The 17804-nt window shown below is 41.4% G+C and overlaps 1 protein-coding gene across 2 annotated transcripts in view; it reads right to left on the bottom strand.

The window, feature by feature from the left end:
• Positions 1 to 17804, bottom strand: part of mospd2 (motile sperm domain containing 2) — a 97218-nt gene that overhangs the window by 12170 nt on the left and 67244 nt on the right. The window contains exons 13-14 of one of the 2 annotated variants that reach the window (XM_078559365.1): positions 8690 to 8819; positions 2497 to 2602 (exon numbers count right to left, since the gene is read on the bottom strand). In XM_078559365.1, coding sequence (XP_078415491.1) covers positions 2497 to 2602; positions 8690 to 8819 — 236 coding nt within the window. Of the gene's footprint in view, positions 1 to 2492; positions 2603 to 8689; positions 8820 to 17804 lie in introns of both variants that reach the window. The other variant, XM_078559366.1, reaches the window with a different exon arrangement.

Raw genomic sequence — 17804 nt, 5'->3', positions numbered from 1 at the left:
TAGGAGGACGAAGAGGAGGAGTAGAGACAACCAGAGTCTTTAGCCACAAGGTGCATGTAAGCTTGTTTCTCCCCATCCCACCCCCCCAAAAAAGGAGCCTGGGATATTAGAGATAGGATTCCAAACTATGAAGTATTCTGCAAAAATCATGGATTACATTGACCTAATCTTGCACCATGAATCAAACTCAAGGAATGATATAAAACATGACTGCTTGGCCAGTGCCTTTGTGTAAACTTAACTGGGTGCTGTCATAAATGGAAAGCAGAAAAGAAATATAGATGCTAAAAATCTGAACAACAGAAAATGCTATGAAACATCCAGCTTCTGTGGAGAGAACAGGTAAGTTATGTTTCAGGCATAATTCTCCTGGACACATGTGGTAAAGGATTACACCTAAAATGGAACTTGCCTGTGCACTTCAAATATCTGCTGAGTCCTTCCAACATCATCTGCTTTTAACTTAAATGCTATATTGCATGTGCATTGTAAAAGTCAACAATTTAACTATAAACACTTAATCACCGGAGTACTACAAACTTTAAGACTGTAGAAGGGAAAGAAGACCGGAGATAGATGAGGAGTTCCATGATCCGAGAAAATGGAAATTAAATTGCATATATCTTTTTTTCAACAGAGTGGAGATGCAGGGAGAATGAAGCATGACTATAATGGTGCAGTTGGAGCTCAATTAAACAAAACTATTTAAAAAAAATAGTACTGACCATAAATTTGAGATTGAAAGCGACAGTGTTCACTCAGACCATAGGCTTTTGTAAGTACCTTCTCCAGAAATGCAAGAGCTACACTAGAATGGTTTCCCCAAAATACGGGAGCAAGTCTTACATAGAATTCATTTTTATTGGCAACAAAAGGAGACTGAAAGCATGTTAAGAGGCAGCTGTAGCAAAGGGGTTCTAGTCATGTTCACATAACAAAGTGAAGTCAAAAATATCTGTGGACAAGGTCTTGCTTTCTGTGATAGATGATTTTCCCCAAACCACTGGTAAAAATCCAAGCAGGTAAAACAGAATTTGACTCATCTAGTCACTGTTATCTAAATGGACATTATAAGTGAATAAAATTAGACCTCATCTGGGGTACTGCATTGAGTTCTTGGCATCTGGCCTCAAAGGACATATTGGCTTTGGTGGCGTATAACAGATTTATCAGAATGATACCAGGGCTAAAAGGGTTAATCATGAAGACAGGTTGCTTACAGTAGACTTGTACTCCCTTGAATATAGAAGATTAAGAGCTGATCTAATTGGAGGTGTTTAAGGTGATAAAGGCCAGAATTTTTAGCTTGTTGGGCGGGCACACGCCCGACTCAAGCAAGTGGAAAATGACGCGTGATGACATTGGGCATGCATCCTGAGGTCATCGTGCGCTCGCACAATATTTCGGTCGGCGGGTGCAGGCAGGAATCGGAAGCGTGCGCGCCAATTAAAAGGCCTCTTCAGACCATTAACAATCTAATTGAATTAAATTTCTTGCTGCCCATCCAACTTTACAGTTGGTGGGCAGGCAAAAAGGTCAAGTGGCCTTTGCATTTTTTGCGAAAACTCATCCTCTGGCGGGATGAGGTTTCCATCCGTCATTAAAAAAAATTACATACTAATTTCTAACATGTCCTTCTCATATGACAGGGTCACATGAGGGGTCATGTTTTTTAACATCTTTTAAATGCTTTATTTTTAATTCTTTATATCTTCATCTCCCTGAGGCAGCTCTGTGCCTCAGGGAGCTTTTCGTGTACGTACTTGCATGTATGCGCAAAGTTCCCCGCTTGCCCTCCTCTCCCTACCACACAGGCAGCACTGAGCACAGTAGTGTGCGTTTCACGCTGGGTGGGCCTTAATTGGCCCGCCAGCGAGAAATCACGATCTGGCCTTGATCGCTACCTCCTATCCCCTGCCAACCGAGCCCGCCCGATGAGGTAAAGGATTTGATAGGGTAGGTGGTAAGAAACCATTTCCTCTTGTGGGGGAGTCCAGAACAAGGGGGCAAAACTTTAAAATTTGAGCTAGACTGTTCAGGGCGATGTCAGGATATACTCCTTCACCCAAATGGTCATGGCAATCAGGAAAACGTTCCTCAAAAAGCTGTTGAGGCTAGGTCAATTGAAAATTTTAAATTGAGATAGATTTTTGTCAAAGATTTACAGAATCATAGCAGGTAAATTGAGTTAAGATGAGCCATGATCTAACTGAATAGTGGAACAAGCAGGAAGGGCATTCAGCCTATTCCTGCTCTAATGAATGGCAGAATAAGAGTGAGGATGTGCATAGAAAGGCAAGTGAGAACATCTTAAACCCACAGAAACTGAATCTTCACAGTTACACGAGCTTCAAAAGGCAGTTGTTAGCAAAAAGCAAACAAAGATAGTGGTAGAAAATGTGAAAATCTGTTTGATTAGTTTCATGTATGCAGAATGAAATATTAATCCAACGTTATTTTATGTAAGGGATTAGCCCAAACTGATTGCTTACCTACCTTCGAATGCAAATCTTCTTGGCCGGAACTAAAGGCAAAACCTTTAAAGGAATTCTCCTTGGCAGCATTAATAGCTTTATAACTTTCTACAACATGGCACCTTAATCTGTAAAGTACAAAAGAATTATTTGGTTAGTGTTAATATCCAAAGTGGCAACCTTCCAAAATTAAGTTCATATGCGCTTCAGGTTACTGTTTGAAGAAATGTACTATTGGAAACTGATATTCAACAGTACCCCAAAATTTAAGTCAAACAAGAGTGCAATAATAATACTGCTTCTTTCATTTTTGGAAAAAGAATTTATACTTTTTTTTAAAAAAAGTACAGAAAGGCTAAAATTGCAAAATTCTAGTAGTGCCAACCTTTTGCATTACAAGTTTACAATATTCCCTTCCCTCAACTCCGGTTTCCAAAATTTCAGGATTACAAAAGCAGAATGTGCTATATGGTTGCTTGGTAGAAATTATACATTTTAATTTATGGAATTCAGTTGAAGCCCAAAAGCAGTAGCTGTAGCTGAGTATCTGCACACACATAGGGAGGTAGAGAAGGAGAACAAGGGTGTATTAAGGTGTGGTCACAGAGCAAACTAAGAGTGATCAAACAACTCAAATGGCACTGGGAGATGTCGACGGTAAATTGTTAGGATGCAAACATGGCTTATTCCCATTCCCTTAAAAGCTTTCAGTTCTACTTTGAAATATTCATTATTTTATCTGCTTTTGCAGCTCAGGGACTTGGTTCAAATTATTTATGCTATGAATACATATTGCATGTTTAGAGCAGGCTAATGTTTTGATATTTGATCAGTTGGATGTTCGGTCTACTGCTGTTGCAATCTTAACTGTTCATTTTGGCTCAAAAATCTCAGGATTCCCTCATGAGGAAACATCATGTACAACAGACATCTTTATTCTAATGCAATTTCCTGTTTCATCCATATATCCCTATTTTCTCTTTAAATGTCTGCAGTAAAGGAAATGAAGTACAGCTGGAATATGATTTAATCGGGATGCTAAATTCATTCCCTATAACCTTTAAATAGCACTAACTGAATTTAGGGTGACTGGAAGAAAATCAAGTAGTGAATAATTTGTGGAAATTTACATAACAGACATTCATATTAGCTGTTTAAGATACTCAGTGACAGAAATTTAATGGGGTGAGGTGGCGGTGGCATCTTCCCTGATCTCCCAGCTATAATTTGGATAAACTCAACTCAAGTAGTCAAACTTGGAAAGCCAGCTGGATCTCCTCAGGCTTCACTCAGCAGCAAACTTATAATCAGCTTCCTCATATGTAGATGGTCATAAATGAGCATGACCATACATTGGTAGCTGAATCAAGCTTCACTGCTCTTCAAACATTTATTTAGTTTGATGAAATCCTCAAATAAACTCAATGCTGAGCATCTCATTACTTGGTGCAGTCATATTGAAATCATCTTATTAAATAACTTGCTGGCAGGATTTTTACATCTGGGATTTTAAAGGACCTACTTTTTATGTTCAAGGTCCTCCACAATACCATATCCAAATAAAACATCCCTCAGATGTCAAGTAATGCTATCAAGTACTGATCTAAACTTATCTAGCCGAGCGCAAGCCTTTTCTAAAACTAAAATGAGCAGATATTAGCCCAGAAATTGCTAGAGCAGCACAAAGCAGGAGAGCTGCGAATTGGATTTTTAAACTCACCTTCAGGCTGCATTATTTTTGTGCCCCAAATTACAAAAAATATGAATTTATAATGGCACAGCGATAGCTTATAATGGGACATCTAGGACTTCATGAACATTGGTTAAGGTGATTACAAACAATGACATTTAGGGATGGAGAAAAACAAACTATGATAGGAAATTAAGAGTCAAATTGGATGCAGAAAAAATATTTAATAGGTCAGGGGATGTGGACATAGCTGGAAAGGGCCAGCTCATCTTTAATTGTCCTTGAGAAGGGGGTGGTGAGCAGCCTTCTATTAAAGAGGGGAAAGAGAGGGTCAATTGAGAGAAAGAACACACAAAATGAGAAGTCATAAAAAAAATTAAAATTACCTCTAGGAACAAATTACCACATGCAAAAGTATCACTGTTACTTTTTCAGGTCTCCAAAGTTGAATGGCATGTCAGGACCATAAATCATGTCATAAGGGGGAGGCGATGGCGTAGTGGTAATGTCGCTGGACTAGTAACCCAGAGACCCTTAGTAGTGCTCTGGGGCTCGGGTTCGAATCCCACCACAGCAGGTGGTGGAATTTGAATTCATAAAAATCTGGAATTAAAAGTCTAATGAAATAAAGTTGACTGTTGCAAAAACCCATCTGGCTCACTAATGCACTTTAGGTCATCCTTACCTGGTCTGGCCTACATGTGACTCCAGACCCACAGCAATGTAGTGACTCTTAAATGCCCTCCGAAATGGCCTAGCAAGCCACTCAATTGTCACAAAAAAAAGGAACAAAACCAGATGGACCACCCGGCATTGACCTAGGTACTGGAAACGATAACGGCAATCTGTCAACCCTGCAAAGTCCTCCATCTGGGGAATACTGCCAAAATTTAGAGAGCTGTCTCACAAGACATAGTCATCCTCATGGTATCATACCTTACAGATAATGTCCCAGCCACCACCATCCCAGCAGAGGTGGTGGCACAGTGACATACAATCGGGAAGGAGTTGCCCTGGGAGCCCTCAACATCGACTCCTGACCGCATGAAATCTCAAACATGGGCAAGGAAACCTCCTGCTACCACCTACCACCCTCCCTAAGCTGATGAATCAGTGCTCCATGTTGAGGGTGGCAAGGGCGCAGAATGTACTCTGGGTGGGGGACTTCAAATGTCCACCACCAAGAGTGGCTTGGTAGCACCACTACTGACTGAGCTGGCTGAGTTTTGAAGGACACAGCTGGTAGAGTCTGCGGCAGGTGAGAAACAAGAGGGAAAAACAAATTTGACCTCATCCTCACCAACCTACCTGCCGTAACAGCATCTGTCCATCGGTAGGAGTGACTACTGCACAGTCAATGTGGAGATGAAGTCCCGGATTCTCATTGAGGATACACTTCATCGTGTTGTGTGGCACTACCAACGTGCTAAACTGGATAGATTTCGAACAGATCGAGCACCTCAAGACAGATCATCGATGAGGCGCTGTGGGCTATCAGTAGCAGAATTGTACTCAACCACAATCTGTAACCTCATGGCCCGGCATATCCCCCACTCTACCATTACCATCAAGCCAGGAGATCAACCCTGGTTCAATGAAGAGTGCATGAGGGCATGCCAGGAGCAGCACCAGGCATACCTAAAAATGAGGTGTCAACCTGCTGAAACTATAACACAGGACTACTTGCGTGCCAAACAGCACAAGCAGCAAGTGACAGATAGGGATAAGCGATCTCACAACCAATGGATCACATCTAAGCTCTGTAGTCTTGCCACATCCAGTCATGAATGGTGGTGGAAATTAAACAACTTACTGGAGGAGGCGGCTCCACAAATATCCCCATCCTCAATGATGGAAGATCCCAGTACATCAGTGCAAAAGATAAGGCTGAAGCATTTGCTACAAGCTTCAACCAGGAGTACCAAGTGGATAATCCATCTTGGTCGCCTCTGGAGGTTCCCACCATCACAGATGCCGGTCTTCAGCAAATTCGATTCACTCCACATGATATCAAGAAACGGCTGAAGGTACTGGACACAGCAAAGGCTACAGACCCTGACAATATTCAGGCAATAGTACTGAAGACTTGTGTTCCAGAACTTGCCGTGCCCCTAGCCAAGCTGTTCCAATACAGCTACAACACTGTCATCTATTTGGCTATGCGGAAAATTGCCCAGGTATGTCCTGTACACATAAAGCAGAACAAATCCAACCCAGCAAATTACTACCCCATCAGTCTACTCTCCATCATCAGTAAGGGAAGGGGTCAGCAACAGTGCTATTAAGCTTAGCAATAACCTGCTCACGGATTCTCAGTTTGGTTTCCACCAGGGCCACTCAGCTCCTGACCTCATTACAGCCTTGGTTCAAACATGGGCAAAAAAGCTGAACTCCCGAGGTGAGGTGGGTGTGACTGCCTTTGACAGAGTGTGGCATCAAGGAGCCCTAGCAAAACTGGAGTCAATGGGAATCAGGGGAAAGCTCTCCACTGGTTGGAGTCATACCTAGCACAAAGGAAGATGGTTGTGGTTGTTGGAGGTCAGTCATCTCAGCTCCAGGACATCACTGCAGGAGTTCCTCAGGGTAGTGTCCTAGGCCCAGCCATCTTCAGCTGCTTCATCAATGACCTTCCTTCCATAAGATCAGAAGTGGGGATGTTCGCTAACGATTGCACAATGTTCAGCACCATTCACGACTCCTCAGATACAGAAGCAGTCCATGTCCAAATGCAGCAAGACCTGGACAATATCCAGGCTTGGGCTGACAAGTAACATTTGCACCACACAAGTGTCAGGCAATTACCATCTTCAACAAGAGAGAATCCAACCATCGCCCCTTGATGTTCAATGGCATTACCATCACTGAATCCCCCACTATCTACATCCCAGGAGTTACCATTGACCAGAAACTGAACTGAACTAGTCATGTAAATACTCTGGCTACAAGAGCAGGTCAGAGGCTAGGAATAGTGCGATGAGTAACCCACCTCCTGACTCCCCAAAGCCTGTCCGCCATCTACAAGGCACAAGTCAGAAGTGTGATGGAATATTCTCCACTTGCCTGGATGAGCGCAGCTCCCATAACACTCAAGAAGCTTGACACCATCCAGGACAAAGCAGCCCACTTGATTGGCACCAAATCTACAAACATTCACATCCTCCACCACCGGAGCACAGTAGCAGAAGTGTGTGCCTTCTACACGATGCATTTCAAGAGTTCACCAATGCTCCTTCGACAGCACCTTCCAAACCCACGACTACTACCATCTAGAATGACAAGGTCAGCAGATAGATGGGAATACCACCACCTCAAAGTTCCCCTCCAAGTCACTCACTATAGCTGGAAATATATTGCTGTTCTTTCACTGTCATTGGGTCAAAATCCTGGAACTTCCTAACAGCACAACATGGGCAGCAGCTCACCACCACCTTCTCAAGGGCAACTAGGGATAGGCAATAAATGCTGGCCCAGCCAGCGAAGCCCACATCCCATGAATGATTTTAAAAAAAACGTTACTGATATGAATTACCAGCCCTAATTGGCTACGAGATTAATTTGGACCAAAGGTGTAAATCCAGCAATTTCGTGGCACACAATGCGGAGCGACACTTATGGCGAACTAATAATTTTTTTCATCTTGGCATGGTTTTCATCAACTAGCTCCAATTATCCAGCAGTTTGTGATAAATCAAACTTATGTCATAGCTGTTCTTAGTCACAAGTTGTTTGCTTTTTTTTAAACCCACGCTAATAATGACAGATGCTATTTTGCAAGCAATTTCTGGGTCACTTAAATGTTGGTTGATGGATAAGTATTGTTTAGAACACCAGAGGGAATGCTTGCCCATCACCCCTTCTTCAAATAGTGCCACGGGATTGGTTACATGCCAAAAACAATCCACAGATTGCCAGTTTAACATTCATCTGAAAGATGTCACCTTTGACAGTGCAGCATTCCTTCAGTGCTGCACTGAAATGTCAGCATAAATTACGTACTCAAGTCTCTGGAGTACAGCATGAACCACAACCTTCAGGTTACCCCTGAGCCAAGACCGACAAAATAGATTATATTGCTTTTAACAGTTATTAAAAGATTGACTTGAGAGAGTGGTGCTACTGCCAAGGAATGAGACACCTTTTGTCAGAGACAGTGATTAGTGAGGACCACGGAGGCCATGGATAGCAAGGAGAAAGCGACAGGCACGCAACATTTTGTGCAGTAAAGTCACTGAATGTTGGGAACAAGCTACCATTTGTGAAGAGTGAGAGTCAGGTGAGGTGTACAGAATTCAACATTCAAGGTGATAAAAATATGAATTAAAGGTCCCTGCAGGGAAGGCGGAGGTGGTGTGCTGTAAGTATTCAATATTTAAAAGGTGTAACCAGTCATGACTAGATCAAATGTGGCTACAACCTCAACTCAGGATCAGAAATAAATGCAAAGTCATGCACCTCCAGAACCCAAGTGGCTAAAAGTAATAAAGGTGAAAGTGGAGGATTTGGACTAAAAAAGATTCTTCAATACCTGTGCTCCATCACTTGGTCTCTAGGAACTTCCTTCCAGAACTGACCCAGGTCAGGAGGGCCCCCTCCTGCTGCTTGGTTCATCTCAGCAGCCATCACCAGAAACCTGTCCTGGGGGGAGGCTTCAACACCTGAAAACAAAAACAGTTTTAAATCTTGGTAGCTTGAAATTGACAAAGTAAATCACAACACTAATAATAAAAAAAATACACAGTAAATAGGGGCCCTCTAATCCATAGATGGAGTCTCATTTCTAGAAGTTAATTGTCACTTGCAACATTTTAAATATTTAAAAAACAGGAGAGACAGAAGTAACTTGGATTACTCAATTACGTTTGAGGGGCAAAACTAAAGTCGCTGTGAACTAGATCAAAGTTTGAACTATTCATTCACATGTCACTGACATTGGAGTGCTTGCATTTTTAATCAACTTAAAAAAAAATGAACCTTTGATTGAGGGGAAAATACTTTAAATGTAAACTAGTCCTCCTTGTTCTCCATGTTATAAATGAAGTTCTTAGTCATGAGCTCATGGTTAAAAATTGATCAGGTGTTAACTGCATTTTGTACTTGACACAAAAACAAAACAATGCACACTTCACTTATGTTAATCAGTGCAGGCTGCACCAGACCAGAAGAGAGTTTAGAAACAGATTCCAGGCTTTACATAACACAAATTGTTATAATTTTCCATTTGTTAACACAATGTTATCCCCGCTATACAAAGTGGCAAATTCCATTCTATTTCAGTAATCATATTAATGTTGAAGTCTGAGCGAATCAGTAGCTACAAGTTGAACGAACAGAACTCAGCATTTAGCACCCATCTAATTCTCAAATGCTGTAATGCTGTAAAAAAACGGCTCTTAAAAAAAAAAACTTCAAGGATAAGGATCTGTTGGTTAATAAAGGCAATACGAGGGCACGCTAGTTGAAAATAGTGGTTTAAAAGTGCATTTAATTTTTGCATCCAAAATATAGAGCACTCAGAGCTATTCCAAGTTTACGATACAGATATTTGTGTCTGACTCGGTGAAAAGAAAGGATTTGCATAATAGAAAATTGATATATAATGGTAGGCTAAGAAACTAGCTGATTTTTTTTTTAAATTGCACTGAGAAATTGAAGACATGATAGAAAAGTTATCCAAATGGAAACAGCAACAGCTTCACAGTCTCCATAAATTTAGATCAAATGAGCTCAAAAACTTAACATTCCTACTTTATACAGAGTGTGTAAAGACCAAAAAATGATCACAGTTAATCTTACACTAAATTTTTCAGCTCACACATGAATACCTTAAGAATCAAACAGAAATTTCAGTGTACAGAATGGTCTCAGAGGTTGGAATTCACCATCAATAATTTTAGGGCAATGTGGAAAACAGTTGCAGTGGTTTTCCCCGCCGCCAAAAGACGAATCAGTTCTAGAAGGCGACCTCGCCATCCTTAAACTGAGGACAAACGGGAGGCCCTCCAGGTCGGAGCACAGCTAGCAGTCCAGGTAAGAGAGGGTGATGGCATCTTCATCTTGAAGCAGTCTCTAACTATTTAAACGTTTAAATTAAAAAATTGCCGTAGCAGCTGAGTCATCATTGTGGAGGGGAAGCTCCTCCACAGAGGAGCCTGTGGCAGCAGCTGTGGTCAGGCAGGCAGGGAGCGCTACAAAGCCTGTTCAAAGGGCTGGCCTCCCAGTCTGCTGCTGAGAAGGTGCTTCCTGGCTGGTGTAGTACCAGGCGCCTTAATTAGCTACTCAAAATGGAAAAGTGGCCTGGAGGGGGCATACACAAAATTCACGCTACCCATCTCCGCACACAGCCCCAAATGGGGGAGAAAATGTAGCCCATTAGCTTTGTTTCTCTCGCCATGGATGCTGCTGAGTTTATATTTAATATTTGAAAGTCAGTCTTAATCCAAACTTTTTAAATGTACTAGTCCTGTAAACTTCGATGTTTGATTACAAGCACTGCCAAAAAAAGAGAGGAATTGAAGTTGGTGGTGTTCCCACGACATTCATGCATCTATCCTCATGAAAGCAATATTAGTTTGTTTAAAGCAATGGGAAGAGAGAAAATATCAAAGGTGAAAATGCTCAACTGGGGAAGAGCTAATTTTAGTAATGCAAGGTGGGACCTAGCACAGGTAGATTGGCAAAGACAACTGCAGGGTAAAGCAGTAACGGAGTAATGAAAGGCATTCGAGGAACAGGTAGTTCAAGTACAAACTAGCCATATTCCTTTGAAGGGAAAAGATAAAGCATCCGAAGCTTATGTACCCTGGATGGCAAAGCAAATAACGTTAAAGTAAAACAGAAAAAGGAAGTTTATGACAAAAGTCAGGGGCAAGATTCTGGAAATAACAAGGAAGGTTATGGGAAGAACAGGAGGGAATTGAAAAAATTAATGCAGGAGACAAGGAGGAGAAGTTTCAAGAAAAAAATTGCAGGCAACATAAACTAAACCCTAAAACATTTTATAAACATTGGCTGTAGGCTTGAGCAAAAGTTGGGCCCATTAGGGAATCAAAGATAAATCTTTATGTAAGGGCAAAGGGCATGGCTAAAGTATTAAGCATACTTTGCAATTGGCTTCAAAAGGAAGCCTAGGATATACAGGTTACACTGAAAGAGGAAAGGGAAACAGAATAGTAATAGGTAGACGATGTAGTAAAATGATGTCACCTGGTTGTGATAGAATGCATCCTTGGTTGCTGAAAGAAGCAAAGATAGAAACACCAGTGGCATTGGTAGCAATCTTTCAATCCTCAATGGATACAAAAGTAGTTCCTGGGGATTGGAGGGTTGCAAATGTTATACCACTGCTCAAGAAAGGAGAGAGGGTTAAACCAGGAAACTTTAGATCAGTGAATCACGATGCACAAGTTATTGGGAGCCATCATCAGGGATCAAATAAACTCTCATTTGGAAGGTGTGGGTTAATCAAGGAGCATTAGCATTGATTTATTAAAGTAATGTCTAGTGAACATGATTGAACCATTTGATGAGCTAACAGAAGGCTGATCAAGGTAGGTGCGATAAATATGCTTTTGGAAGATATTCAATGAAGTGCCAAACAGGAGACTTAAGAAGATGGAAGTCCATTAAGCAAAAGGGAAACTGCCAGTATGGGTCAGGGGTTGACTCACTGACAGAAGGCAAAGGTGGTCCATAAATTTTTTGAGACTGGGTGGTGATTTACAGTGGTGTTCCCCAAGGGTCAGTTTTAGGCTCATTAATCTCTTCAATTTTTCTAAACTACCTAGACTTGGATGTATACAGCAGCATTATAAAGCTTGTAGATGATACAACCGTGGCAAAGTACAGTAGTATATAGTAATAAGGATAGTTATAGGCTTCAGGATGACAGACAAGATGTTGAAATTTGGAAGTTTTTGGAACTCCCTTCCTCAAAAGGCAGTGGCAGCAGAGTCTTTAAATGTTTTCAAGGCAAAGAGAGATAGATTCTCTATAAAAAAGGGGGTGAAAGGTTATCGGGGGTAGGCAGAAGATTACAGTCAGATCAGCCATGACCTTCTTGAATCGTGAAGCAGGCTCGAAGGGCCAAGTGGCCTACTCCTGCTCCTAACTGGTATCTTTGTATGAAATGGGTAGAAGCGTGGCAAGTGGAGTTTAACGTAGACAAATGCGAAATGATGCACTTTGGGATGGCTAAATGAAATATAGTGTACAAATGGCACGATTTTGAAAAGTGTAAATGAGCAAAGAGATATTCACGAACACAAATCCTTAAAAAGGTGGCAGGACAAGTTGAGAAGGCGCTTAAAAAAAACATTGGGTTACTTGTGTACTTACATGGTTAGAGACAAAAATGGGGATGTGGGACTATGCACAACTGCTCTTTCCAACAGCCAGCACAGGCATAATGGGTTGAATGGCCTCCTTTTGTGCTATCATTTCTATGATTCTATCACCTCCCCACTTTTTGCCTGAGTCAATAAAAAAAAAAATCACTGCCCTGAACCCTGGTAGTGGCTGCACTGGAAAGTTATTTATTTGCAGCAGCTACATTCCTGAAGGAGGGGGAAGAAAAGGGGTCGAGTTTACTACATACAGCATTCAAAAACTCAAAGCTACCCATTCTAACAATGAACATACTGCACCAGGCAGTACAGCTCCTACAATTTCATAATTTTTACTACGATTTATATCAGCACGATAAACCAAATACATACTAATAAAGCAGAAGGCATTAGGCATGCGGTCCACAGTTTTGAGTGCCCTGGGTTTACTACCCAAAGGATTAGTGATAGTAAATTCATTTTGGATTTATTCTGCTGGAGCATGCTAGAGCAGCACGGGGTAGCTTATCGAAAATATTCCTATGTGTTACTGAGCAAGCATTAGGCTCAGAGTTAATTGTGTTCAACTAGATCAACTCTCCACAGCAGCCAGTGTCAGTCTCATTGAAATGCTGCAAAAACAGTGTAGTGATGACACCAAGAGTCCTGGTCTTAGCACAGAGTTCATGTCAGCCAATGTTCGACTTACCTCACAGGATGCAAGAATGAAGTCTTTCAGTTCAATTTACTGTTCAAATGGAAAATATTCTGTTTGGAATACAATGTTAACACCAGTGGCAACCATATTTAGGGAAAATACAGCAAAGGATTAAACATCTTCTCTAACAAGAGACTACTAATTCATACCTGTATAAAGAAATAGTTACACCCAATGGAATCTTAAGAGCATGGGAATTGTTACACATTGTTCCAAACTCGGGACCTCTACCACTTAGAAGGACAAGGGCAGCAGGTGCATGGGAACACCACCACCTGCAAGTTCCCCTCCAAGCCACACACCATCCTGACTTGGAACTATATCATTGTCGCAGGGTCAAAATCCTGGAACTCCCTCCTTAACCTGCACTATGTGGATTGCAGCGGTTCATAAAGGGGACCACGACCTTCTAAAGGGGAATTAGGGATAGGCAATAAGGATAGGCCTTACCAGGGACACCCACAACCTATGAACAAGAAAAGAAGATCACTTATCAATATGCTGGTATGAAAATATCTCAAGAAACTTTGCCCTTTGGAACCACACCCCCTATTCCCCATCACCAGGCACCCCTTCCCCCCCAATCAATTGGGATGATTGGAGGTGATCAATAAAAAAATTAAACACAAATAATTACACGTTAAAAACATAAGTAAACTGCTCTAGTCTGTAATTAGTCTATGAAGTTCCACTGACCAAGCATTACGAAAAAATAAAGCCTCATTACAAAGTATCCCTGCGCATAAAATCATCTAAGATAAAAGCAAAATACTGGGGATGCTGGAAATCTGAAATAAAGAGAGAAAATGCTGGAAAAACTCAGGTCTGGCTCTGAAGAAGGGTCATACGGACTCGAAATGTTAATTGTTTCCCTCTCCACAGATGCTGCCAGACCTGCTGAGTTTTTCCAGCATTTTCTGTTTTTACATCAAATAATCTATGCGGGTCTCTAACAAAACATACGTATAGATTAAAATATTATCTCCAATCACACAGGAGGAAAGCAATTTGTTCTTCACTATATAATCTAAAATTAAACAGCAAAATTTTTTTAAAAGGTCAGTATAGGTGTACAGAAAAGTCACCCCATCCTGATATCAATTTTGAAATTTTAAACAGAATATTAATCCAGCACCTTTATAACCTCGTCTGTATATTGTAAATACAGCAGAATTATATTAGCAAATAAATTTGTACCAAAACTACAGAAACATTAGTCAATTTCAAAATGAAGCATTTTGTCTTATGTACTTTAACTCCATTATGTACTCTACGGAATTATGGTAATCAATATTACGAAAAAAAACTGCAGATAAACGAGACACTTGCAGCTTTATATCTACAAAACCTACAGCATGGATAAGTGGAATCGTGAGACGACTGGTCTGAAATTCATCAATAGTTAATTGTTATTCTGTTAGGCACCAGTATTTCTATTAGTAGTTCAGGGCACATGTTATTTTATGTGAGGGAAACGTGACCAAGTGGCCAAGCTTTTGAAAAAAATGCAAATTCATTTCAATGGTTCTCTTCAAAGGTCCAGAATGCTAAGGAAAATCTTCCACAAGCTAAATTTCTGTTCTAAAAGACGTTATAAAAGGTATCACTGTACCAGTTCAGAAGAATGTGAATGGAACAATCTTTAAAACACAGTTACATTGAGAAGTTAGTTACTTATGAGGTTATAGATTGCAGTTTGCAACTTCAAAATGCTTCACATGCTGAACAAATTAAAATGCTATTTTGTTAATCATGGAACTCAAAATGTGGGTCCACCATAGGTGGGTAGGGAACCGTTAAAGGTTACTTTAGAAAAGCAACTAGTTCTTAAAAAAAAGGCTGAGCTCAGGGCGGAGAATTACGAGACTGGATGGCATTCACCCCAAGCTGCTGACGGAAATCAAAAGATTGTTGAAACTTTGGCTGCAATTTTTTTATTCCTGCAAATTATGCCTCTGGACTGACATGTGCCTAAATAAAACACAAGTGAAGTAACGGTAGATGCTGGAAATCTGAAAACAAAGTCAGAAAATGCTGGAAATGCTCAGCCACCCTGGCAGCATCCGTGGAGAGAGAAACAGAGTTAATGATTCAAGTCTGTGACCTTCCATCACACCTCTGTTTAAGGAGGGGGAGATGTATAAATTGGGTAACTATAAACCAGCTAATGGCAGTTGTGGGAAAATCCAAGATAATGGGAGTATATACTCAACAAAAGACAAATGATGTGTATGAACGGAGAAACCTAACGATTCAAATACACAAATCCCTTAAAGTTTAAGCACAGATAAAGCACTCCAAAGGTCATGAATATGTTGGGTTTTATAAAGAGACAGAAGGTACATTAGTAAAATAGCAACCATTAATTGGTAAAGCCAGACGATAAGCTGGTTAAGAGTACTGCGTGCATCCAATTACAGAAAAGACAATGAGCCAAAGAGAGCATTCATTCACCATGACGATCCCAGGAATTCAAAGTTGCACCTTGATGACCCCAGGAATACAAAATTGCAGTTATGAGGGGATATGGTGGATGGTGTCAAGCTTCTCGAGTGTTGTTGGAACTGCACTGAACCAGGCAAGTGTGTAGTATTCCACCACACTTCACTTGTGTCTTGTAGATGGTTGACCAACTTTTGAGGAGTCATGGGGTGAGTTACTTATCGCAGAATTCCCAGCCTCTGACCTACTCTTGTAGCCACAGTATTTATATGGCTAGTCCAGTTCAGTTTCTGGTCAATGATAACCCTAAGGTTATGGTGAGGGGATTCAGTGATAGTAATGCCATTGAATGTCAGAGGGGGATGGTTGGATGCTCCTTTGTTGGAGATGGTCAATGCCTGGCACTTGTGTGAATGTCATTTACCACTTATCAGTCGAAATCTGAATGTTGTCCAGGTCTTGTCCATATGGACACTGACTGCTTCAGTATCTGAGGGGTCATGAATGGTACTGAACACTCTACAATCAGTAGTGAACACCCCCATTTCTGACTTTATGATGGAGGGAAGGTCATTGATGGCGCAGCTGAAAATGGTCAGGCCTAGGACAACACACTGAGGTAATATCCTGCAGCAAAGTCCTAGGATTAAGATGATTGTCTCCAACTGTCTTCCTTTGCTCTACTTATGATTCCAACTAGTGGAGAGTTTTCACCCCAATTCCCATTGACTTCTATTTTTCCAGGGCTCCTTAATGCCACACACTGTCAAATGCTGCCTTGATGTCAAAGACAATCAGCTCACCTCTGGAATTCAACTCCTTTAGCCACATTTGGACCAAAGCTGTGATAAGGTCTGAAGCCAAGTGTAAGCTGGTTACTGGTTAATAAGTACCATTCATAGCACTGTCAATGACACCTTCCATCATTCTGTTGATGATCAAGAGTACACTGACAGGGCTGAGATTGGATTTGTCTTTTTTTTTTTAAGGACAGGATATACTTCAGCAATTTTTGACATTAAATGTCAGTGTTGTAATTTTACTGGAACAGCTTGGCTAAGGGTATGGCTAGTTCTGGAGCACAAGTCTTCAGTACTACAGCTGGGATGTTGCCAGGGCCCATAGCCTTTGCAGTATCTGGTGCCTTCAGCTCTTTCTTAATACCATGTGGAGTGAAATGAATTGTCTCAAGACTAATATCTATGATGGTGGACTCAGGAGGGGGCCAGGCTGGGTCATCCACTTTGCATTTCTGCCTAAAGGTGACTACAAATGCTTCAGCCTTTTCTTTTTCACTGACATGTTGGGCTCTGCCATAATTGAGCATGGGGATGTTTTTGGAGCCTCTTCCTTGGGTTAGTTATTTGATTGTTCACCATATTCAGTTCAAGGGCAATTAGGAATGCACAACAAATGCTGCCCTTGCCAGCAACGTCCACATCCTGTGAAAGAACAAAAGGTAGATTCTCGACTGGATTTGGCAGGATTGCAGAATTTTGATCTGTTACACTGGTGGTGGGATCACTTAGCTCTGGCTAAAGCAAGCTCTTTCCAATTGTTAGCACACATTTAAGTCCTGTGTTGTAGCTTCACCAGGTTGGCAATTCATTTTTAGGTATGCATGATGCTGGCACTAGCATGCTCTCCTACGCTCATTGAACCAGGGTTGGTCCCCTGGCTTGATGATAGAGTGAGGGATATGCCCGGCCACGAAGTTACAGATTGTGGTTGAACACAATTTTGCTGCTGCTGATGCTCCATGGCACCTCATGAATGCCCAGTTTTGAACTGCTAGATCTGTTTGAGTCTATTCCATTTAGCACTGTGGCAATGTCACACAATGCAATCGAGGATGTCCTCAGTGTGAAGACAGGACTGTGTGGTGCTCATTCCTACCAATACTGTCATGGGCATACATCTGTGACAGGTAGATTGGTGAGGGCAATATGTTGGTTCTCTCACCATCTGCCACAGGCCGTTCTTAGTGATGGGCATTGAAGCCTCCCACCCAGAGTACATTCTGAGGAAGGGGGGGGGGGGGGGGTGATTGATGGCAATCAGCAGGTTTTCTCGCCAATGTTTGACCTGATGCATGAGGCTTCATGGGATCCAGGGTCAATGTTAAGGATTCTTAGGGCCACTCTCTCCCAAACGTATGC

The sequence above is a fragment of the Cetorhinus maximus genome, chromosome 16 (genome assembly GCF_964194155.1).
Source record: "Cetorhinus maximus chromosome 16, sCetMax3.hap1.1, whole genome shotgun sequence".
Taxonomy (NCBI): domain Eukaryota; kingdom Metazoa; phylum Chordata; class Chondrichthyes; order Lamniformes; family Cetorhinidae; genus Cetorhinus; species Cetorhinus maximus.
This window is presented reverse-complemented; position numbering and strand designations above follow the sequence as displayed.